Below are 26128 nucleotides of genomic sequence, written 5' to 3'. Positions count from 1 at the left end.
TTTACCTTGTGGCACAACGAGAAGGATTGTTCCCTTGTCTCTAGAACTGTTTGTGCTCCGTAATAAAAATGCTTGTGCTTCACTTACATATTTATTGCAAATAAAATCTTCTAATACAAATGTCGGTGTAGTAACGCACGATTAGCTAACTCGCCATGAGTCACATTTTGTCTCGTATCTCGTGAACTCACATGCATATGCGTCGCACATCTATTTCACTTTTTTGAAAAGTGATTATAACAGCGCTAGATGTAACGAGAAACACCAAACATAATGTTAATAACGCAAGGCTAGAGCGTGGCAGTAAATTAAGATATGTATGAAAATAAAACGCTTGCAAGAAACGTGTACATATACTACTAAGAACATAATAATTGTTGAAATGGCATGTATTGCAGCATTATAGAATCTAATACAGTTTGCAAAATAGATATGTATTTGTCAAGCAGTAAGTATTAGGTTACAGAAATTAATTTGGTACCGTTCTTCTCTGAACTAAATTTACTGTTTCTTTATAAGAAAACCACGCACCCACACACACACACACAGACACACACACACACACACACAAATTTTTTAAACTTTGAAATAGCAAATCCTTCACTAACAATAAGTCGACGATTTTGTTCCATCTTTCAGGCAACTGACAAATCCCCCTTCAAAAAAGGTGACAGTTTTGATGTTAATAAAGTCATCGATACTTGTTTGCACCTTTTCTAATGTTTTAATTAACTTGTAATAGACAACGCGTAAATTGTCCGCGTACACAAAGGTGTTTGCATTAGACGATGCACGTATACGTTTCGAGAGATTATACAGGATGATTATTAATGACTGTTCCCACTTTTTACCATAGGAGCACGCATTTGTAATTTCTAATATAATAATATGTTAGAAATACGTATCCGTCGATAAATCATGCTCCTATGGTAAAACATGGAAACAGTCATTAATAATCACCCTGTATAAATCTTGCCATACAAGATGCAGTACAAAGACCAAAGTTACCACGACATAAAAAACAAATGTATAATAATGTCTTCAAATACTTATATGCATTTTTTTGCGATTGGAATAAATTTCAAACGATGCAGAGTAAAAGGACGAAGTAATATATCAGCTCCAATGCGTAGATCCTTTAAGTAATCAACGGGCTCCAAATAGAAATTGTAAATCAGAGGGGCTATCATTGCCTTCATTTCCAATATAGCAAATCGTTGACCTACAATTTCATATCGCAATAATTTATGTTAATAACAAAAATATCAATAAATATTTTACCGATGCAGTTACGTGGTCCAGCACTGAATGGTAAATACGAATAAGGATGACGATTTCGGATCTTGTCAGGTAAAAATCTATCTGGGTCGAATATTTCTGGATTTGGCCAAAACTTAGGATCTCTGTGTACACCAAAGATATTAAGATGCAATAATGTTCCAGCAGGTATTAAATATGACTCTGAAAAACATTTTATAAAGATACAATGCAAATTTAAATAAGCATATATAAAGATTTTAGGACTTATTATAAAAAATTTGTAACAATATAAAAATTAAAACTCATTTGCTGTTAGTAAAAATATATATATAAAAAAATTGTAAAAACTTAAATTCAAAAAATTAAATTTGTACTATAAAAAAAAGAAAAATGGGATTTTATGGTCAATTTTTATTATTTAATATTAACAATAAATAAAATATGTTATTTGAAAATATATATTATCTAAATCATTAAATATAAAATTATTATAAATGTATATATTAAAATATTAAACAGATTATAAAAAAAATAAAAATTTATTTGTACTTCAAATAACATTAAGTATTTGTATTTACTATACATTCAATTAATACAGCATAAATCATTTATACTTAAAGTGAATTAAGTATTTATTACACATTAAATTTATGTAATATAAATTATTTATATTTATAAGAATATTAAAAATTTTAATATTATTAAAATATTTTATTTTAAATTAAAATAAATAATAATAATATATAAGGTTTAGTAAATAAAAATTAAATATATAAAATTTAATTTTTATTTAAAAAAATTTATTTTATAATTATAATATAAATAAAATATTTAAAATTTTTCTTAAAAATTTAAATAATTAAAATATTATATTTTAATTAATATAAATATTAATTAAAAATTAATATTTATATTAATTAAAATATAATAAAAATAAAAAATAGCAATTTATAAAAAAATAACTTTTTATAAAACAATAAGTAATAAGAATTATAAATTTCATTAATGTTCAAAAAATAAATATTTACTGACATTGAACAGATATATGTTATCATAATAGAACAGGTAATTCGATAATCTCAATTTATCGGAAACAGATCTTTAAAAAGTTACATTATTACATCTGTACTATATTATATTCAATTAATTAAAACAATAAATTTAAGGAACGTTACTGCAAAAAAATTTATTTTAAAAAGACAAATATGTTTCCCTTTAAAATGATGAAATAACATGTTTATCTTATATTTATACGTAACGTCTATTATGAATGTGTGTTTATGGCCACGTTGTGGGTCATGTCATTCACAAAAATTGATTAGTCAAAAATGTACCCGTCTTGTTAAAAAAGGAAAACATCAACAAATTAATCAATCACTTACTTAATTGTACTTTTTCCGACGTATTTCGTGATATGAAGAAAACACTGGGATATAAACGCAACGCTTCTTTTATACATCTCTCTAAATATTGCAGATCTTGCAACGATTTCATTGTAAGTTTCTCTTGATTTTCTTTCATAATAACATCGATTTCTTTTCGAACACGTTCCTGTATTACAAACAATTTTTCATTATACTGATACTGAGTTCACATATATTGAAATGAAATTTCTCTTTTAATTTCTAATTTAACTAACAATAAGACTCAATTCTAAGAATACCTGAATATCTTTGTGTTCGGCCAATAATGCCAAAGTAAAGCATATACCCGATGATGTAGTATCATGACCCTGAAATCACATTGTTTACATCGACGTACATCTATATAATGCATAAGTAAACATTAATAAGTACATACTTCGAATGTAAAAGTGTCAACTTCTTCTCTAATATCCTTATCAGTTAAAAGTCCCTCTTGAGACGCTTGTATTAAGAGATCCAACATAGCTAATCGTTTTCTTCGAACTAAACATATTATATAAGAGTATAAGTGATAATTTTATTGCGTAGTTTTTGTTTGTTTTATTTTTATTAAATAGATTACATAAAGAATTAAAATTTAAATTATATCAAAAATATTAACTCAAATTAATTAACGGGATTGATTACGATATAATATGAATATTATAACATTTAAATTTTATTACAATAATAATTTTTAATATTGGATAATTGAATTTAAAAGATACCGGATTATATTACGTACTTCCAATAATTTCTTCATCTGCCACTGCATCTTTGTTAAGATTTTTCAAATACTGCCCATTGGTGAGTTTATGATAATCTTTCCTTTCTTTAATAATCTACACATATCAAACATAGGGTTTATTGTACGTATATGTTAAATGCTGAATACGTGTTTATCAAAAATTTATGAATTGTTTTATTTTTTTTTATTTTTTTTTTTCACAAAAATTGCAAGATATTTAAGTATTTTTTTTGTAATTTTACGTAATAGAGAAATCATAAAGTGATTAAATAAATTTTGACAAACCTTTTCAGTAAATCCGTGCAATATCTTCAAGAGCTTTGCTTGCTCTCTACCTCTTGGTGTTAATGAGAATATCCAATCGTTTTTTAGCCATTGTCTGAGTAATCTGAATCATAATTACGAATATTATGAATATGTTTTTAAAAACAGTTGTATTATTTTGTAAAAAATACGAATAATAACAATATAATTACTTTTTAATATTTGAGTAACTGCACAGTACATGTAATGTTATAGGAAATTTAATTTAAAAATATGCTAAAGGATATGCAGAACATTCTCTTAATATCATTCTAATAATTTAAATATTTTTATCTCAAAGACAATACATTTTTGGATGTAATATATTCTTCGGTATATTACATTGTTAAAATATTCTATCGCTTAATGTAGATATTAAAGTCTTTAAACAATCTTATAATGAAATAACAAATCAGGTATGCAGATTGTTAATTTCCAATTTAAATAATAATTTACGTATAAGACAATTATGTATATTTATATTTGAACAATATTAATATATATATATATATATTACACACATATATATCTTAAATTAGCAAACAGATATATATAGTTACTTATTATAAATTACCTATAAACAATAAATTCACCCATCTGATGAACTGCTTTTCGATATTGTTGTTGAAATGAACCTAATCCTTGTAGAGAAGTGCCCATAGCAGTTTCTAGAAAAAATATTAAATTATTGTAATATAAAAATATACTTAAAAAATATCTTTATAAAAATTATATAACTTTAATTTATCGAAACAATCATATTTCTCGTATAAAATTTAAATATTATTTCTTATTATTCTTTATACTATTAAAAATAAAACCCCTCTACATAGATAAGAACAAAACGGTACCACAAATTGCATTCAGGGTATGTTCACTAATGAACGGTATTAAATCTTTTGTAACAGAGTCTTCGGCATTTTTCAAAGAATTCGTCATCCTTTCGCCTTCTTCGATTAAAATTTCAACAAATTGCTGTAATATATTGAAATGGAATGTGGGAGTTAATATCTTTCGCCGTGATTGCCATTTGGAGCCTGAAAGGATGATATATAAGATTTAGTAGACATGTATGATAATGCTATTAAAAACAAATGTAAATTACGCTTACATATTTTGAGAGTTTTTTCTCTCTTTTCTTAATTTAAGATAATTTATTTTAAGTTAGTATGAGATATTTAAAATATTAGGCACTACAAATGCGCGCTTTGAGCGCGATATTTAACTTTTTATTTTTTATATTTTAAATAAATAGCATAATAACGTATTTTACATACATACAGGTTTGGTTACTTCATAAAAGTAATGCCGATTATACGGTCACATTTCTCATATTCTGAACTTCTATTTAAAAATTAAAAAATTGTTGAAAATTATTGATTGGGACCAAAGTTATAACTTCTCAAAGTTGAAAAATTCTCCCAGACCGGAAAATGTGTTTACGTATTTTACGCGATCGGTATGTTTGAGGATTAAACAACAAGAAAAAGTGATATCTCTAAACGTCGTTTTCTAAAGTGACAATCAATTTATCGAAAAGATACTTCTATATGAAAATCTTGACAATGCCATATTAATAGCATGCTTTTATACTCACATTAACAAAATGCTATGCTATTGAATAACTTTGCATAACTCGAAATGTATAGCAGAATAAAAAATTAAATAACGAATCAAAGAAACACTCGAGTGAACATACAGTCGTATAACACTTTCAAATTTAAATAGAAATGAATGTAACTAAACGTTAAAATATACCTTGAAAAAGTTTCAAAATGGTCAAATGTAAAAAATGTTTTATAATAATCGTCGGCTATTGTATATTGGCATATTATTGCCACTACATGACAGCAGGCTACATTAACAAAAGATTGCATAAGTAATTATTAGCAATTTGTCATTTAATAACGGAAGTAATTCGAGTGTCTATAACCTACACGGTTTATAATACAACCTTTTCTCTAATAAAATTTAATATTAATTTTACATTACCTGCACTGGTAAGAAGACCCGTACCTAACCAAGGATGAAGTATATCATAAACTCTACTCTTATCTGTATGCTTTGTACTATTTAGTATTACCTGTAAGATTATAGAAAGTATAAATTAAATATTGTTTGACTTAATCTTCATAAAAGTAATTAATCTTTTTAAAATATTTTACACATTTTATTAGCTTTAAAATATCGCTTTATATAAAAATTTGTTCGTTAAATGTAAGTAAACAAGAAATTCTTAAATTTTCAAGTTGTTAATAATGTATACAGAATTTAATTTTTTTATATTGTATTACCTCCAAATCATCGGGATGACGAATAGTTACTGCAACTGTAAAAAAGGCCCAAACTTTCCCAATAGGATAATATTGTTCGGTTAAATAACATAGAACTTTCCAAAGACCTTCTGAAAAATATGCAAATATGTTGAATGCCAAGTTTTAAAAATAAGGAAGAAATTATATTTCTTTTTACGCGTAGAATTTAGTATTAAACACCGTTTTTCTTACACTAATGTTATGTTAGAAACAATGAAAATTGAGAAAATAAAAATATTAAAAAGAACATCCATAAATTTATGTACTTATTATAAGTTTTAATGCAATAGTTTTACATATTAACATATTTTATTACTTGTTTATTTATGAAAATGTTAAAAAACGAAAATTTAAACGTACCTCGTGTACTTCGCACTAACAATACATTACCAATAATTGGTAAACCTAATGGTCCTGGTATTTTATTAAGTAATCGTCCATCCGGCCCATAGTGCGTATAAATATGACACGTCAAATATACAGTAAGAATAAGTAATAACAAAATAATGAACATCCTTGTCGTAATAATTATTTCGATCAGGTTAAGTTTTTTCTACAATTTCCTGTTTCTTAAGTTCTTGAATTGCACGTTTCACAAAATATTTAATATCTGCTGGTAGCAAATCTTATCTTTATCCTGATAAGATTGAACTTGTCTAAACACGTTTAATAACAATAGGATTAATATACAATGCAGTAACAGTTCACAAATTGTTATGTTTACGTAAAACATTAAAATCAAAGTAAATGGTTGAAACAAAAACTATAAATAGCTTTATTTTTTTAATTAGAGAACACGTCGTATTATCACAAATAAAAAAATTTTACCTTCAACAGTAAATGCAAGCATGTGAATGGAAAAAATAAGAGCATCTGAATGAAGAAAATAAAAGCGTTTAAGTGAAAAAAATGATACGTGCAGTAAAAAGAAAATTAATGCATTAGCACAATCTAGTCCTTCGAAATTGTAAGATCGAGTTTAGATTTCTCAAAGAATGAAAACATCAAATGTTTTGAAGTAAATACAGGGAAACAGAATAAAGTATGTGTCTTTTGACTGAATTTTATGATGATATTACATTTACAATTTTTAACTTTATTTTTTTTATTTTAGCTCGAAAATAGCTAATTGCATCAAGACACATGAGGCAGTATTTGTAGATTTTTAATTTAGTATTTCAAAGAAATTATTAAACTTGGAAAAACAGTGATGATTAATTATTATTTTTTATTAAAAACACTAAATATGATATTCATACGCATACCCTTGATAGATTAAAAATATTTTATCAGTACTGAAAAATGGCTCTTAATATCACATATCAAATTTGAATAAAATATAGTATCTCAAGTTTCTAAGTTTTCAATATTTTCATTTATTCTTTCTGAACTTTGACACTTTGTATTTAGAAAATAAATCACTTTATGATGAGTATTCATAACGAACATTTTTTCATAAAATATACTCAGAAATATATCCTCTTAAAAATTTTTTAAACTTACTTAGAAATCACCCTGTGTACATGGATCAGTCAGTAAGTAGAGGTAGTATAATCTGCGAATGAAATCAGCTAATTACTTTGAGGATTAGACAAGCAAGTATTAATGAATATTTACAAATAGGAAGATTAAACAAAGATGAGACCACGGTTTATTATTATTAAACCACGCAATGAAATCATCAGAATTTTTGGAAATAAACAGACTATCCGTTCAAACAGCGATTGATAAATATTTTTTTTCATTTTTGGAGATAATTTTACTCCCAATAAACTAATTAAATTTATTGTTAGCTAATATTAATCTTGAGACATGAAAAAGTTTAGTAGATGAATTTTGAAAATTATTTCAATATTTTTAATTTTGTAATCAAATTTGACATTTATCACATTTATAATCGTAATTTAAATAAAGTTTATCTTGAAATACTAAACTTGTTTTTTGCAATTTGATATATTTCTTGATAAAAAATTACGCACATTAAAAAGAGATTATTTATATCAGCTGAGTCTTCGGGTAAACAAACATCTGCAAATGATATAAGATTTCAATGTTATGCATTTGTATGTTAAATCGATTAGCATATCTCTCAAAAGTCTTGAAGTTTTTTGTTGATGTTTTACGTAATGCTGAATGTTTTGCTTGCTGTGCTCACTTTGTGAGCTGCTATCATCGTGGAGATCACGTTTTGACAATTATGTATATCGTGGGTTAATAATATAATATTAAATTTGTAGGAAATTATGTAATATTAAACGCTTTGTAGTATGCGCTGTTTTATCTAATATTATTTTAAATTCTCTGACATATTATACAAGGTGTTCCGTAATGGCTACTCTTTTATTCTCTAAATCAAAGGAAATATATTGAATAAAAATTACAAATTAAATGGTTAGAACCGAACTCTACTATGAGTGCAGTGATTACTCAGAAAAGTTATTACATCACAAAATGGAGAGGCATTTCCAAGGTTGTCAAAGTTACTTTCTAAAATTAAAAGTTGCTGTAATTCTTTCTAAAATGTAACATGTTGCTGTTACTCGTTATTGATTTTAAAAAGTAACTCGTTACCGTTACTGTTACTCAAAAATTAACGAATTGTTTCTATTTTCGGTACTTTTTTTACATTAATACATACAAATACATACAAATTTTTGAGATAAATATAAAACGAATTTTTTTATTTTTTAAAAGAATAAGGTTCAAAATACATGTTCTTTTAGGGAATACAGTCAACACAAGCGACGTTTTATCTTTGTTAGTCATTAAATATCAAAAAAGAATAAAATAATGCTTGTGTCGGGAAAAGCAGCTTTAGTTGAGTTAATGTGTTTTTATAATGTAATGAGAATGATATGATCATATATGAAATATTAAAGAATAATCGAAAAAATAAGTGTGGAATCGAAAAATTAGTAACGCGTAACACAAAATCTAATGTGTCAACAATCCTACAAAAATTGTAACGAACAAACACGTCCAAACAAGCGTACATAGCCCCAAACAGATTTAGGGCACGTCCCGTTTTACGCATGATGCCCATGATGCGTCATTTATTCTTATTTAATCCCCACTAGTTAACGTAGGATCACTACCGGTAAATGAAATTGAATTTTTGCAAGAATATACAAAAAGGTCTGCGCTGATTTATATAATTTTTTATGTATGTCAAAACTATTTTTAAAAGTAATTTTTTTTTAATTTTTATTGTCAATTGGTTTAAAATTTTAATATAAGTTTATAAACTTAGTTTTGCTTTAAGTAATATTTTATACAATTGTTAAACACATTAAAAACATTTTGGTTTATTTAACGTATCTTCTTAAATCGATCAATTTCAATAATAACGCTACAAGTATCTTAAGATGCAGTTACATGATAGATAAAATTCTATTTAAAAAGAATTCTATTTAAATAGAAAAGTGACATAATGTTTGAAGCTTTAATTGGTAGTCTGTTTGGTACTCTAATTAAGTATCCTTTGCTAGGTGCAGCAAACATATTGTGACAGGAGCTGTTTGCAGAGCTAACCATGAATAATGAAAGTATCCAAGATTGAAACTCGATAAAAAAATAATAGTACGACACATTATTTACATGTTTATGTAACATTTTCATGATTAACAACATTCAATCACCACATTTATTCAATAAAAAACATAAAAATTGCGACGTACACATTACACAATATAAACTTTATCTTCACGTTGACGGAGTACGTTTAAATGGAGCTTGACAGATTCAAGCGGTTATAATCACAATTATGCTGAAGGTGTTGGTGGGAAAAATCTGTATAAGACAATATTGGAGTGGGATAAATTGATGGGATAAATTTTCTAACATGAAGTACTGAAAATTTATAAAAGATTTGTCTCAATATTTTGTATTTATTATATTTATATGTAATATTAACTATAAAACTTCTGTGTATGTAATGTTAACTATAAGTTTTCAGTACTTTTAATATTTAAGAAAACACGGTTTCAATAAAATTATTATACGTATTTCTGGGCATGCTTTGACGCTCGTCACTTGATTCTCCCATGTAATGGAACCTTTAAACTACTGTAAAATATATTAGAGAACTAAATGTATTTAAAAAATGATACATTGATTAGAAATAAAGCGCCAAGACCCGATTTGATCGAAAGGTAACATTTCTTATTCTTAAAAATTTTAACTTACCTATTGAACGTAGAAGTGGAAATGCATATTATGTCAATTACACGCACTATTAAACTTGTACTTAATAAACGTGTTTTTACTGATCTAATCTAAAACCTTTCCGTAGCCGAACGTTTTTTTCACTGCTTCTTCAGTCCAACTTGGTCATTGATGCCTGATTGTTTTTGTCAAAAGATTTTTGAGTTTTGACAAATTAAAAAAAAATCTGGTACTCTTCTAACATTCAAGGATACGATTTTACAATGATATATGAACCGAAACGTTTTTTTCTTCTTTTGTACGTATCCGAATTTGAAACAGAATCGACAGAATTCGTTGTTGCGCTAAAAAATTCGCAACTTTATTATGCGTGCGTAATAAATTGGTAACTTCGAGTAATTGAGAGAAGATATATAGACTAAATAAGCCAATCGCTATATCATTGAACACACACAAATGTGACTTCTGCACAAAAAAAGCAGCGTTATCAAAATTTATTGATAAAACATTTAAAAGATGCAAAACATAATGTTTGCGCGCGCGCGCGCGCGCGCGCGCACACACACACACACACACACACACACACAAACACACGCGCGCGCATACACATTATCAACAATGAAATATGCAACTGGTTGTGACATTGCATCATTTATTTTAATTAAAATAAAGATGAAATCATATAGTAAAATAAAAATGCAAACCCTATTAATGCAAAAAATATAAATAGATGCAATTAATAGTAGAGTTTTAATTACCATAAAATGAAGGAAATATAACTAACTGACCCTCTACAGCACAAAATATTTTTATAATATTATAATAATATTCCAACACTGCAACAATATTACTGAGATATTGTGTAATATTCTATGCTGTAGAGAGATATTGTGAAAACATAATACCAAGAAACAATTAGATCCTAAAAAAATTTTTTTTTTAAATCGAATAATGTACACCAAATAATAAAAAGTATTTAAAGGTATATTCATTATTAAATAAAAAATTAATTGCTTAAAAATATTTATGAAATTATTTTAATTAGCCAAGTATTACTAACAATTTTGAAGATATATATCTGTTCAATTAATAGATTTATTTTTACTTATTTTTCTAACGCGTAACTATGACCGGTATTTAGAACGCACATTATGTTAATACGATGTTGGGATTTTATTCTTATTTGTCTAATGACTAATAAATCTAAACTGATAAAAATATGCGCCAACACTCATTAAAAACTCGTTCTGAATACAGGCTTATATTTCAAATACTATGTCGCCGTAAAACGTACTTAAAACATAAAAACTATGTGTGTTTGACACGGCACTTTTAAATATTGTGCTTGTAATTTCCCTATAAACGCTTTTTTTTTAAATATTTTAAAATATAAATAGATAAATAAATCGTGAAAAACTGTTTGATTTGTGGCATTTTTCATAAAATTTGATATTCATCACATTTGCAATTGCGACAAAAACACTTGATAGATCTTGATGATTTATCTTGATACTATTTGAACTTTGTCACGATAGACTTAATAAACACATATCTTGAGAAAAATCTCATATACACATTAATAGTTCTTGAATTTTGTACTAGCTGATCGTGAGTCTTGAGTCGAAAAAAATTATGTAATGTCTGGAAGTAACCTAATAAAAGGGTACGCTTAATCTAGTACAAATATCTTGAAATACAAAGTTTTAATAGCTTTGGATTTTATTATAGAAAAAAAGACAGTATTATAAGTTGTATAGGTATTATGAACATTATTATTTTTGTATTATTCCAGTTATTAGGTAATGAATTGCTTGTAATTACTTACTGGAATCATGTATCTAGAAGACTGTTGTTACATACTTAGTGGAGCTAATATGCTGAAACGCAATAGTTGATATTTGTTATAATTGCTTCTTTTATTTTTAAGCACTTTAAAACTTTTTAAGGTATATATAAACATTTAATTAAACATACTTCTCTCATTGTTTATTAACGTATTATTATATAATTATATAAAAATATGTGAATGTTTACTCCATATGGAGTGAATTGGTCAGTGGCACCGTAATTAGAATAAAAATTCACTCCAAAAAATTTAGAGAGTGTATTCATATAATGATATAATAGAATATATGCAATATTAAACGTATATGCATATAATAAATGTATATCAGCATTGATAATTGCAGGAAGTTTTCAGCAAGGATTTAATATCTCACATTTTATGTGACACTTCTGAAAAGATTTTACAAAATATCTTAATAAAAATTTCAGTAGAAATGTATTTAAATCTATCATATGTAATAAATTTTCAAACTTTTAAATTAGACAAGTTTTTTGTTTGAGTATGTTTTAGTTTATTTTATGAAAATGTATTAAAATTTTAGTTATAAGTTGATAAATTATTAAATTAATAAGTTATTATCAATTGAATAACTCAGAAAGAATCAGAAAAATTGTTTTTTGATCAAAACTATAGTCTTTATGCTTAATGATATTTTTAACCCTTTCGGTGGTGCGCCCGCCATATGGCGTAAAATATTAAACAAACGTGAAAATCACTGGTATCACTTAAAGTGGTATCTAGGAGTTTGTTTGATCGCTGATTGCAAATTTGACATGAAAACAAGCAAAAAACTTGCAGATTTCTATAGAAATTGTAGTAGTAGTATTAAATTATCTCCATTAATATAATTTTATTATGACCCCAAAATGTATCGGAAGGAGACTGCAACGATGATTTTACACTTCATTTTTGTGTATTTTAGTATGGTTTTATTTTATTTTTTACTTGTTATTTCTTTTTTATTTAATTTTTAATTTTTTGACAATCCACCCTGTCTTACGAGCCAGTCCCTTAGGTAACGCAACGTATGATTCCGACATTGTATACTCATTCTCTTTTTGTCGAATACTCACGTGAGTATTCGACGAAGAAAGAATGAGTGTACAGTATTAGAATCATACGTTGCGTTACCTACCGATAAATACAAAGTTAACTTTTTTCGAACTTTAACCCTAAATAACTTCTGAACAGGTGAATATATCGACCAGAGATTTATGGTAAATAATTTCTTTGTTTATACCCTTTCAAACAATATACTACAATATAGAAAATTCCAAAATTTTTTGACTGCCGTTTTGGACCACTCAGTTTGGCCCCTGTCTACCACTGAAAGGGTTAAATCAGTTTTTAAATACATTTTCTTGTAATTTTGTAAGCTACGTGATGATACAAATTATCGGACTTAAAACGCAATAAAATGAAGTTAGAAATAAATATCTCAAATTAAAGATGTATAATCTAGCTCACCAAATTCCATAAAACAAAACAAAAATTAATTTATATTGCTGTTAATTCTGAGGCTTGTTGCCTCCTTGCGTATGTGGACGCACTTTTTCTTTTTTGCCTTGTGGCACAACGAGAAGGATTGTTCTCTTGACCTTGTTTGTGCTCCTTAATAAAAATGCTTGTGCTTCACTTATTTATTGCAAATAAAATGTTCTAATACAAATATCGGTGTGGTAACGCACGATTAACTAACTTGTCATGGTTCATTCTGTCTCGTGTCTCGTGAACTTACATGCACATGGGTCGCACATCCATACGTGATTATAGTAGCGCTAGATGAAACGAGAAACACCAAAAAGCTAATAACGCAAGGTTAGAGCCGTAGCGGTAAATTAAGATATGTATGAAAATTAAACGCTTGCAGGAAGCGTGTACATATACTATTAAAAACATAACAATTGTTGAAATGGCATATATTGCAGCATTATAGAATCTAATACAGTTTGCAAAATAAATATGTATTTGTTGAGCAGTAAGTATTATTATATAAAATATAGTATCTCAAGTTTCTAGGTTTCAACATTTTCATTTATTCTTTCTGAATTTTGACACTCTGCATTTAGAAAACAAAACTGAGTATTTATAATAATGAGTGTTCATAACAAACATTTCTTCATAAAATATACCTAGAAATATATCCTCTTAAAAATTTTTTAAACTTACTTAGAAATCACCCTGTGTACATGGATCAGTTAGTAAGTAGAAGTAGTATAATTTGCGAATGAAATCAACTAATTACTTTGAGGGTTAGACAAGCAAGTTTTAATGGATTTTTACCACTATGAAGATTGAACAAAAATTAGACTACGGTTTATTATTATTAAACCACGCAATGAAATCATTAGAATTTTTTTCAGCTTTAATTGAGTTAATTGGTCCCTCTAATGTATCACGGGAACGATATGATCATATACAAAATATAAATGAATAATAAGCAAAGAAATAAGCGTAGAATCGTAAAACTAGTATCGCGTAACACAAAATCTAATGGATCAGCAATCCTGTAAAAATTCCTGTAACGAACAAACACGTCGGAACATGCGTACATAGCTCCAAACAGATTTAGGGCGCGTTCCGTTTTACGCATGATGCCCATGATGCGTCATTTATTCTTATTTAACTCTCACAGTCAACGTGCGATCACTACTGGTAAATGGTACTGAATTATTGCAAGAACATACGAAAAAGTTTACTTTCATGTAATGTTTTATATAATGATTCATATAATTTTTATGTACATCAAAGCTATTTTAAAAAGTAATTTTTTTAGAAATTCTACTGTCAATTGGCTTAAAATTTTAATATAATATTAGTTTTGTTTGAAGTAATATTTTATATAATTATTAAACAAATTAAAATGCATTTTGATTTATTTAACGTATCTTCTTAAATCGATTGTTAATTTTAATAATAATGCTACAAGTACCTTAAGATATAGTTACATAATAGATAAAGTTTTATTTAAAAAGAATTCTATTTAAATAGAAAAATTACATGATGTCTGAAGCTTTGATTGATAGTCTGTTTGATACTCTAATTAAATATCCTCTGCTAAGTGCAGTAACCATATTGCAGTAACCATATTGTGACAGGAGCTGTTTGCAGAGCTGATCGTGAATAGTAAAAGTATCCAAGATTGAAACTCGACCAAAAAAAAAATAAGAGTACAACACATTATTTAGATGTTTATGTAACATTTTTATGATTAGCAACATTCAATCACCACATTTAATAAAAAACTTAAAAACTTCAACGTACACATTACACAATATAAACTATATCTTCACGTTGACGGAGTTCGTTTAAACCGAGTTAAATCGGATTCAAGCGGTTATATTGATAATTATGCTGGAAGAGATGGTGGGAAAAGTCTGTATAAGACACTATTGGAGATGATGGTAGGAGTTTGATAACTTATTTTTTTCTTTGTATAAGACTTTACTTGACAAGCATCACTTCTTGAAGAAAATTTATATTTTCTTTTCAGCAAAATAACTACCGAGAATGGTGACACATATAGGAATGTTTAAACGGAAGTTGCATCACGTTTTTTATTTGCTCTACAGAATGCATGTAGATAAGAATAAAAATATTTGCGTTGTTTAAGTTACCCGTGGCACCAACCCTTAAAATTGCATTTTTATTTTTCGTAAAATATGAAAATTTCCACACCTTATTTCACATTTTTTATAATAATTTTTTTTTATATCTTTTGTAAATGAAAGAAAAATCAGTATAATTCATCGAATATTTAAAGTGTTTAGCATCTTCATTATTCAAATGGTTTCAAGAGATATTTAATCATTATTAATATACATTTCACATAGCTTTCATTCACATATACATTCACATAGCTTTCATTATTTAAGCACGACAATATTATATGTATACTAACGACGACATAAAAGATGAAATTAATTAAAATATATCATTGGCGTATATGAAGCATTACAATAGCAATGTACTTCAATCCTCTTTTATTATACTATTGTGCAAATCACACGATGAAAAAGATGAAACTCTACTTTTTAATATTAAAATATATATAATTACATACAATTAATCATGATTTTTATATATAATTATAAGTATTTTTATATAACCATACATAATTGTAGACAGTTATATATGTTATACGGGCTTGAAATAAATAATCGAATTGTTTCTGTAAAACGCAACTTTAATAACAATTTATTTTTTATACATTTTGGTATGTATTGTTATAAATATAATATAATGTATGTGTAGTTCGACGGCTGTTTCGAGAGCAACTGACGAATTCTCTAAACGCGCCAAATTCGTTGTATTGTTAGTAAGACGACCTCTCGGTCGGTCGTGTGCTTTGTTTTGAACAACGGTTTCATGATACATTTGAAATAGTCACTGACATATGTATAGATAGATATGTATATAAATAACTTCGCGTATTTGACACGGCACCTTTAAATATTGTGCTTGTATTTTTCATTACATACTTTGCTTTTTTTAAAAAATTAAAAAGAAATAAATAAATAAATAAATCGTGAAAAACTGTTTGATTTGTGACATTTTTCATAAAATTTGACATTCATCACAATTGTAATAGCGATAAAAACTTGATAAATTTTATCTCGATATTGTTTAAACTTTGTCACGATAGACTTAATAAACACAAATCTTGAGATTTTTTCATCGTGACAAAGTTTAAAAAGTATCAAGATAAAATCTATCAACTTTTGTCACAATTACAAATGTGATGAATATCAAATTTTATGAAAAATGTAGCTGGCTGAAGTTGGGAAGGTTCCTGGAGCGATTCTCTAAAAATTATTTTTCACCATTCTATTTTGTCATACAATGACTTTTAGTGTTATAAACTAAAAAAAAAAACACATCGTACGAATACGATGTTACAAATAATGCGTTACTTCTCGAGTCTGATTAGCACTTAAATAAAGCTCATATATTGTCAAGCAAATTAATTTATTATTAGCCTGTGAAAAAAGTTTACTGTTAAACTCACTTCCCTATAAAAAATAAAAACATTGTTAAATTTTTACGTGCAAAAATAATGGAGACAATATGTTGGTTAATTTTGTCTTTATTAAGAGATACGACAGATTAAGCAGCAGTACATAAGTCTTCTTAATAAACTTACGTATTAATAAACAAACAACAATTTTATAAAACGACGAATGTTTTGTAAAATACAGAATATTATACGTGTTTGTAAATATACACAAACGATAAAAATGTAATTTTTCTAAAGATTATAATTAAGTAAGACCAAATAAATAGATTATGATGTAAATAAAATATGTTTAAATTCATTAATAAAATAAATCTTATTAATTAGAAAGAAATTACATTTTTATTGTTTGTGTATTTTTACAAACACGTATAATATTCTGTATTTTACAAAACATTTGTCGTTTTATGAAGTTGTTTTATGAAGTTTGCTTATATGCATTTTGTGGCGATTGGGATGAATTTTATTCGATGCCCACCAAGAGGACGAAGTACCAAATCAGGTCCTACCCGGAGATTCTTTAAGAGATCAACAGGCTCCAAACAGAAATTGTGAATTAAAGGAGTTATCATTGCTTTCATTTCCAACATAGCAAATCGTTGACCTACAATTTTATATGTACTATAATCTGTTTATAAAAAAATATCAATTAACATCTTACCAATGCAATTACGCGGCCCAGCACTAAATGGTATATATGAATAAGGATGACGATTTCGGCTATTTTCTGGTAAAAATCTGTCTGGATCAAATACATCCGGATTTGGCCAAAAATTTGGATCTCTATGAACTCCATAAATATGAAGATGCATTATTGTTCCAACAGGTATTAAATGTGATTCTGGAAAATATTTTATGAAAGTGTGACTACAAATAATGATACAAATAAGTTTTGACAGATATTAAATACGATTCTAAAAAGTATTTTATAAAGAGATAAAATATACAAATAATAATTAAAAGTTTTATAACAATTGAAAATCAAATATTTATGTGATGCAGATACATATTATTAGTCTAGAACAATTATAATAAGAAAGTTGATGTGACAGTTTCAATTTATAGGAATAAATCAAATGTAGAGTGAGCCAGAAAGCCGGAAAAATTGAAAAAGTCATTAAACTATTATAAGCGTTAGCTACATAATGTTTTTTCACTGATACCACTGATTTTAATTTTAAAATCAGAGATGCAAAATTCAAAATGGTGACCTTAAAATAACGGAGTCTAATTTTTTTAACTTTGTTACATATTACGTTTACTCGGTCCTATTTACGCCGGAGTTATTAGATCGGTGTTATGCCATTAGCCAATGATAAGTATTTCTCCAAAGAATAGAAACATTGTAATTGACCAGTTTCATAACATCAATGTTATAACTTTGGCGGAACTTGGGCCGTGTAAACGTAGTAACAGTAAATATCGTTTGTCGAAGGTGTTTTTGAATTTGTGCAACTATGAAAATGTGTTTTAGACTTAAAATGGCAGATTAATCAATATACATTAATAGATTGATCAATTACGTACTTAATTGTGCTTCTTCCGTAGTAATTCGTGATATGAAATAAACAGACGGATATAAACGCAAAGATTCTTTTATACATCTCTCTAAGTATTGTAGATTTTGTAGCGATTTTATAGTAAGTTTTCCTTCATTTTCTTGCATAACAACATCAACTTCTTGTCGAACACGATCCTATAACATTAATATACACATAGTGACAATTTTTCATTATTCTGTTTAACATACACAGAAATAGAATTTCTACGTTTAATTTATGAACATTCTACAATTAATATTTTTTAAGTATATAAATTATAAGTTTAAAATATATGTTTAAATAATATTGAAATGCTATATTGTATTTTGCTGTACGGGTTCATTTTAGAAAATTTTATATAATAACAGAATATATAAATTATAGGTTTTTATTTTTTTCTTTAATTATCTAAGTATCGTGCTTTTATCAGTATTGATAAAACGCAATATTTAGTTTTTGAGAAGTAAGAATATTTTAGCAGCATTATGGCAATGGTAAAATGTCTACTTCAAAAATTATTGACACATAATGTTGCAGTAACATATATAATGTTGTATAATATTGTATATAATATTGTAACATTAACATTTCTGCAATGTTATGTATCAATAATTCAAGGCGGACATTTTACCATTGTCACAATAATAGTGAAACATTGCAGCAATATATTACAATGTTTTTGCAAAGCTGTGTTGTATGGGTAATGTCAGTATTACAACTTTTATTTAAAACGATTTAAAAAAAAACTATTAAAAATATATTCTAGACATTGCATAAAAGAAATACATTATATGTAAGTCATACATGCATACACATACGCAAGCAACAAAGCTTATTGTTTCTATTACTTTAATAATTGATTGAATTAAAAGTACTCTTTCGACTTTTCTTTTAACCATAACGCTCATTTAACTAACGATAAATATACCTGAATATCTTTGTTTTCGGCCAGTAATGCTAAAGTATAGCAAAGACTGGTTGATGTAGTATCATGACCCTGTAATCACATTGTTATTTAATATACATTTAGATAGTGCATATGTAAAAAAAAAGAATAAGGTTTAATAAGTCCATACCTCAAACATAAAAGTATCGACTTCCTCTCTAATATCAACATCAGTCAAATGACCCTCTTGAGACGCGTATATTAAAAAATCCAACATAGCCAGCCGTTTTTTTTTAACTAAATCAAATTATTTAATCATATAAATACTACTTTACTAATTTTTGTTTGTTTTATTGTATTAAACTACATTAAATTTAAAATCAAATTATGTTACAAATATTTAATTATTTTACTTAATAATAATTGTGTTTAATAATGTGTATTATAATGTTAATAAATAAATATATTAAAAATATATAATTGTATGCAACAATTTTCAATATTAGACAATGTAATGTAATAGCTTCAAATTATACTACATACTTCCAACAATTTCTTCATTATCCGTTATTATACTTTCGTTAAAATTTTTCAAGTATTGCCCATTGGTACGTTTGTGATAATTTTTCCTTTCTGCAATAATCTGCACACGTTCAAGATTGGTTTATCTTTTATTGTTTGTGTAAATGCTGAAGTCGTATTTCTTAACATTTACAAACTGTTATATTATTTTTTCACATGAATAATACGACAGTTTTATATTCTTTTTCTTTTTGTAATTTTACACAATGAAATGTTTAAAAAATGATTAAAGAAGCTGAGATTTTGAAGTACCTTATTAGTAAAACCATGCAATATTTTCAAAACTTTTACTTGCTCTCTTCCTTGTGGTGTTAATGCAAATATCCAATCACTTATTAGCCAATGTCTGACTAATCTAAAAAAGAATAGTTACATTAGCAAATTTATTTGTTGTGAAAGATGTATGATTTATTTTGTCCACTACTGTATGATTAATATTATTTTGTAAAGAATTCCTATAATTACAATATGTAATCACTTATTAATATTTAAATAATTGCAAAAAAGGAAATATGTGTAATATTTAAATATAAAAAATTTTAAAAATGCTAAAAATATGCAAGACCTTTTATGAACATTCCACTAATCTAAGCTAAAAACTTCTGTTGCAAAGATGAAATTAATTTAAGATTTAATAATTAATTGATTTGATTTTTTGATAACATTAATTTGTTATAATATTTTAGCGTTTAACATATTAAAATCTTCAAATTTTATATAGTTATAGGTCTTTACATAGTTAAAGTAAGCAAATAAACTTTATACTGTTAATTGTTAACATATGTTTTCTATTAAATACAATATAATTATTTATCATAATATTGTTGTACAATATTAATCTATATATATATATATATATATATATATATATATATATATATATATATATATATATATATCTTAAATCAGCGTATATTTATTATTTAATATAACATATATTAGTTATTTAATATAAATTACCTATAAATAAGAAGTTCACTTATCCGGTGAACTGCTTTTCGATACTGTTGCTGAACGGAAGTCATTCCTTGTATAGAGGTGCCCATAGCAGTTTCTAGAAAAAATGTTAAATTACTGTGATATAATAATATATTTCAAAAATATTTTTATAAAATTAGATAACTTTAATTTACTAAAATAATTATGTTTAATTATGTATAATTATATTTAATTTACTAAAATAATTAGATAACTTAATTTACTAAAATAATTATATTTCATGTATAAAATTTATATATCGTCTCTTATAATGCGTTATACTGTTCAAGATAAAACTCCTTCATAAATAGCAACGAAATATAATACCGCATATTGCATTCAGGGTGTATTCACTAATAAACGGTACTAAATCTTTTGTAATAGTGCTTCCTGCATTTTTTAATGAGTTTGTCATGCTCTCGCCCTCCTCGATTAAAATTTCAACAAATTGCTGAAGTATATTGAAATGAAACGTAGGTGTTAATATTTTTCGCCTGGAATGCCATTTGGAACCTAAAACAGAAAGCTAAATATAATTCTATAATATCATTGAATACAAACATAAATGACTTAAATTCACTACAAAATTCTTCTTAATTTTTATAACTTACTTTTATATTTGCAGTTAATTATTTAATATTTTTATTTATAGGTTATTAATTGTTAATTATAATTTTATTATGCTACATAGATTTTGTCTTTCCATTTAAAGTAACTTTAACTTTGAAGCATTATAACTCAGAAAATATTTAACAAAAAATAACTTTATAATAAATTGACTATACAAAAATACAATCAAAAATAGGAATTTTTATTTGAAAATATGAAATTTTTACATGACCTTAATACCATCAGCTGATATTTTTATCAACTGCATCACTTCAAATCTTCTAACTTTTGTATAAAATATTTTTTTCAGAAATGTTTATTAGTTTTTAAAATATTAAGAGATTTCAATACTTTTTGGATGCTCTGTCTTTTTATGCAGTCGATTTTTTATTATAGTTGATCTCAAGAGTTTTTGAAAATACTGTAATGAAGTTATTTATTAAATACTTTCCAAGTTAAAAAGCTTAAAAGTTACAATATACTGTACTTTCAAGTTTCATACTCGGAAAATACTTAATGAAAAATGACTTTATTATAGTGTTTTAAAAAGCTCTTAACACTAACTATTAAATTTTAAAATTAGAAATAGAATTTTTATTTTAAAAAATTGATGTGACCTTAATGACATTATCCAAGATCAAATTGATAGGATTGGTAAACAGATTATTTTAAACCTTACATTTATCTGAAACATTTTTATTCGAAAATGCTTAACTTTAAAAGTATTAAAGGATTTCCACACTTTTCGAACACTCAATATAATACGTGTGCAAAATTTTAAACTTTAAAATCAATACATTGAAGAATTTATTTAAAAAAGAATCAGAAAATTTTTGAACTTGTTTGCTTTTTGCTAAAAAATTTTATATTAATTATATTTGTGTTACTTAATAATTCGCTAAAAATTTTAAATTACGTATTTATATTTTTATTTTTTGTTTTTTTATTTTATCTGCTCAAAACAAAACTGTTCATAATACTATTGATTTAACATCATAATCTAAATTTTTTTTAATTGATTTGTTTAGATTTTGTAGAAAATCCTTCATTTGTATTAATATAATTACATTACCTCCACTAGTAAGAAGACCCAAACCGAACCAAGGATGTAATACAGAGTAAATTCTACTCTTTTCAATATTTGTTGAACTGTTTAGTATCACCTAGAAAATTATAAAAAGTATTATAATAAAAACACCGTTTAACTTAATTTTAATAAAGATAGCTTACTTAATCCATTTAAAATATTGGATTTTATGATTCTTTTATAAAATATAGACAAATGAAGAATTCTTAAATTTTTAATTTGTCAGTAATATGTATAAGAATTAACTATAATATTTTATTACCTCCAGATCATCGGGATGACGAATAGATACGAAACCTTCAAAGAAAGCCCATCCTTTAAAAATTGGATAGTATTTGTCACAAAATGAAAATATAAGATTTATAAGATGTTCTGAAAAATACAAAAATGCAATATACAATTATAAGTATAGGAAAAATTGTAATTAGTTTTATTTAATGATTTTAATCCTTTAGCAAGATCAATGTAATATATTTACAATTTTTATTTTTGACACACTTTTTTTGTAAGATATTATTAAATTCGAAATTTATACATAATTCAATTATATAGTACATAAAAATTAAAAATGAAAGTATATTTAGTGGCGCATTAAGCATCTAAGTATAATATTTCTTACCACCAGATAAAGATTAATAGGCATAAAAAAAGTAAAAAGTAAAAAAATAAAATTAATAAATTGTTTATTCATGAAATATTTTTAGTGAAATAAAACAAAATGTTTTAATGACAATAAAACAATGCAGCCTTTAGAGAGTTAATATCTTTATTTTACATCGTCTTTTATGCTCAAACATGTAGAAAACAAACAATTAAATAAACAGAAGAAAAGGTAATTTTATTGACCGTACTGGAATTATGCTTAGTCATAGTATCTCTGTTATTATTTGATAAATTCTAATAATTATAAAATTATTTGTTTAGTAGCCTTTTTCAGCAAAATCTTATATTTTTTTTTTTTACAGAAATATATAATTTTATAACAAAATTGTATGTTGTTTTTTTTAAATTGTAACCAATTTTTAAAATTTATTTCTGTGGGCTATATTATTATATCTGCTTCTCTTCGATCCATTATGCAATATTGTTTTATTTTTAAAAATAATATAATAAATATGTCATAACTTTAAATCCAAAATTTATTGACGAATAGTTTGATAAACACAATTTTAATTAAAAATATTAATTATTAATTATTTATTGTATAAAATATATAAATCGGGTAGTCATAATATCACCTCTTCCTTTAATAATGAAAGTGAGTGAGATTATATCAATCTCTAGACGTTATCTAAATCTAAAATGTTTCTTTGTGGTTCCCGCTAAAACCACTTTTTTAAAGCTTAATAAAGAAAGCATGGTCTTTAATACAACCTCCAAGTTTCTTTTTTGACATAGCCCCAGGTTTTTAAATTTATGCAATCCTAAGCTTTAATACAGAAACTTAAGATTGCATAAATTTTAGCCCCTTGGGCCTGATAAATGAGTCCCAGAATTTCTTGGTGCAGTTTTCAGAAATTATGTGTAAGATGATCTTGTTAAAAGTACTCTCGGTAGTTTGACGTTATCTTCCCGACAGGTGGCAAAAAATCTAATTTGTTCTAAGCAGATTTAAACCCGGATCTTTAGCATAAAAACCAAATGTGCAGACTAGACCACTATTAAAAAAATAAATATCATAAAAAATTATTGATAATTTTATATAATTATTAAGATTTTATATAATTATTAATCACGCAATAATATTGATAATTACATGTTTTAAAATTAACTAATTTGTAGAAATGTTTTGAGAATTTTTATTTACCTTGTTTAGTCATCAGTAGAAAAAAATTACCAATAAGTGGATAACCTGGTGGTCCTGGTATTTTATGGATTAATTGTCCAAATCGTCCATAATGTACGTAATAATGATACACCAAATATACAATAAAAATAAATAATAATAACGTAATAAACATCTTTGTTGTGATATTATGACAGTTCTAACCAGCAGCAACTTTTTTTGTGTTCCTTTAGTACTTGAATTGCACGTATCACTGATATTTAGTATTTATTTGTTTTGCGCAAATCTTATCATTGTCTTGATAAAATTGATAAATTTACCTAAACACATATAATAACTAAATACATATAATAATTAAAACATGCAATGAAATGCATTAAAAATGTTATAATGATTTATCACGTATTGTATACGATTCTTCTAATTTTTCTGCACATAAAAGTATTAAGATAAATGTATTAAAATAGATTTTTCAAAAATTAATAATTTACGAGATATTATACTTGTTTGTTTTGTGTTTCTGAGTTTTCTGAACTAGCGTACACTTAGTGAAATAAATATATGTTTGAAAGTTAGCACAAGCGAGAAGAAAAGTTCTAGTGCAAGAATAGAAAACAAACCTATTGTGCGTACGTACTTGCGTATGTGCGTGAACTGTATGTGTGTGTATTTTATATCATACTATATTTTGATATAAAGTATAAAATATCTTGTAAACTAGTAATCTTTTGATAATTGTATCTTAATACTTTCATACACAAAATAATGAGATAAATCAAATCCATTGGTGTAAAAAAATCACATAGTTGCTTTTTAAAAAAATTATGCACTTTGCAATATATAATTTTATTCTTTTAACCAATACAGCACCGATTGTTGCAAAAAGATTTTTTAAAAATTTCCACTTTTCACATTTTATGTGCAATACTTCTAAAAGGATTCTGTAAAATGTATGAAATTTTGAAACAAAAAAATTTTTTAATTTTGTGATAAGTTGCAGTAGCAATATTTTTAAAATTTGTAACATGCAATAAATTAATTTATTTAAATTCTACTTTTCCTTTACTCAGGTTAATTCCAAATACAGATTAAAATTTAATATAATTACTTAATTTGATAGTTTTAAGAGTAAAATTCTGAGTTTTTCAAGTATTGAGACTTAAGCGTAAACATTAATGATTAAGACTGACTGACTCTAACTGTTTTTCACTTATATATTCTGAAGAATCATCGTAATAAAGCGTCTACCACTTCTACTTAAGAGTAATATTTTATAAAAGAAGAGGTGGAAAATTTACATACCTGAAATTGAATCTACAATTAATATTGAGGCTCCAGCACTTTCTTAGCTGTCACCATTATTGCTAACTTATCATTATCTCGCTTCTAATTTTTTAGTTAACCGCTACTATTATTGTTTACTAAGCAAAATTGTTTTTTAAAAAAGTATTTACGTAATAGATTAATTGATTTCAAAAATGTTTCCTTGTGATATTGTTAGATTGATACTAAATACTTAATTTAAGAAAAATAAGATATGCTATCTCTTTTTTTTTTAGATTAAAGCTGGTTTTGATGTTCTTAATAATATTTTTAAATCCAGTTT

General features: G+C 25.7%; 2 protein-coding genes across 12 annotated transcripts; both read right to left on the bottom strand.

The window, feature by feature from the left end:
• Positions 1 to 78: 78 nt before the first annotated feature.
• Positions 79 to 15322, bottom strand: LOC105193889 (cytochrome P450 4C1). 10 transcript variants are annotated; one of them, XM_039451371.1, is made up of 15 exons: positions 10215 to 10703; positions 7533 to 7584; positions 6858 to 6902; positions 6390 to 6685; positions 6009 to 6118; positions 5707 to 5797; positions 4566 to 4751; positions 4289 to 4382; positions 3697 to 3799; positions 3409 to 3505; positions 3061 to 3167; positions 2924 to 2992; positions 2643 to 2811; positions 1282 to 1461; positions 79 to 1222 (listed from the first exon to the last, which is right to left on the bottom strand). In XM_039451371.1, exons 4-15 carry the CDS (start codon positions 6541 to 6543, stop codon positions 1050 to 1052), a joined length of 1533 nt encoding a protein of 510 aa, XP_039307305.1. In that variant the 5' UTR covers positions 6544 to 6685; positions 6858 to 6902; positions 7533 to 7584; positions 10215 to 10703; the 3' UTR covers positions 79 to 1049. The 10 variants fall into 10 exon arrangements, with proteins under 10 accessions (XP_039307305.1, XP_039307306.1, XP_039307307.1 ...); XM_039451372.1 differs by lacking the exon at positions 10215 to 10703 and adding an exon at positions 9707 to 10167; XM_039451373.1 differs by lacking the exon at positions 10215 to 10703 and adding an exon at positions 9627 to 9641.
• A 1785-nt stretch (positions 15323 to 17107) lies between these two features.
• Positions 17108 to 25738, bottom strand: LOC113004709 (cytochrome P450 4C1-like). Of its 2 annotated transcripts, XM_039451364.1 has the most exons (13): positions 25631 to 25738; positions 24544 to 24842; positions 22999 to 23108; positions 22722 to 22812; positions 21368 to 21553; positions 21023 to 21116; positions 20315 to 20417; positions 20024 to 20123; positions 19671 to 19777; positions 19523 to 19591; positions 18581 to 18749; positions 17715 to 17894; positions 17108 to 17657 (listed from the first exon to the last, which is right to left on the bottom strand). In XM_039451364.1, the coding sequence occupies exons 2-13, from the start codon at positions 24695 to 24697 to the stop codon at positions 17485 to 17487; spliced, it is 1536 nt and encodes a 511-aa protein (XP_039307298.1). In that variant the 5' UTR covers positions 24698 to 24842; positions 25631 to 25738; the 3' UTR covers positions 17108 to 17484. The 2 variants fall into 2 exon arrangements, with proteins under 2 accessions (XP_039307298.1, XP_039307299.1); XM_039451365.1 differs by lacking the exon at positions 25631 to 25738 and having other exon boundaries at positions 24544 to 24859.
• Between the last annotated feature and the right edge of the window lie 390 nt (positions 25739 to 26128).

The sequence above is a fragment of the Solenopsis invicta genome, chromosome 6, assembly GCF_016802725.1.
Source record: "Solenopsis invicta isolate M01_SB chromosome 6, UNIL_Sinv_3.0, whole genome shotgun sequence".
NCBI lineage: Eukaryota > Metazoa > Arthropoda > Insecta > Hymenoptera > Formicidae > Solenopsis > Solenopsis invicta.
This window is presented reverse-complemented; position numbering and strand designations above follow the sequence as displayed.

Coding starts and splice junctions, on each gene's coding strand:
- LOC105193889 (XM_039451370.1), bottom strand. CDS start 6,543: ATGTTCATTATTTTGTTATTACTTATTCTTACTGTATATTTGACGTGT. Junction 3,800..4,288: donor GGTGAATTTATTGTTTATAG/GTAATTTATAAT, acceptor ATTATGATTCAG/ATTACTCAGACAATGGCTAA. Junction 3,168..3,408: donor AGATGAAGAAATTATTGGAA/GTACGTAATATA, acceptor TAATATGTTTAG/TTCGAAGAAAACGATTAGCT.
- LOC113004709 (XM_039451364.1), bottom strand. CDS start 24,697: ATGTTTATTACGTTATTATTATTTATTTTTATTGTATATTTGGTGTAT. Junction 20,418..21,022: donor AGTGAACTTCTTATTTATAG/GTAATTTATATT, acceptor ATTCTTTTTTAG/ATTAGTCAGACATTGGCTAA. Junction 20,124..20,314: donor TGCATGGTTTTACTAATAAG/GTACTTCAAAAT, acceptor GAACGTGTGCAG/ATTATTGCAGAAAGGAAAAA.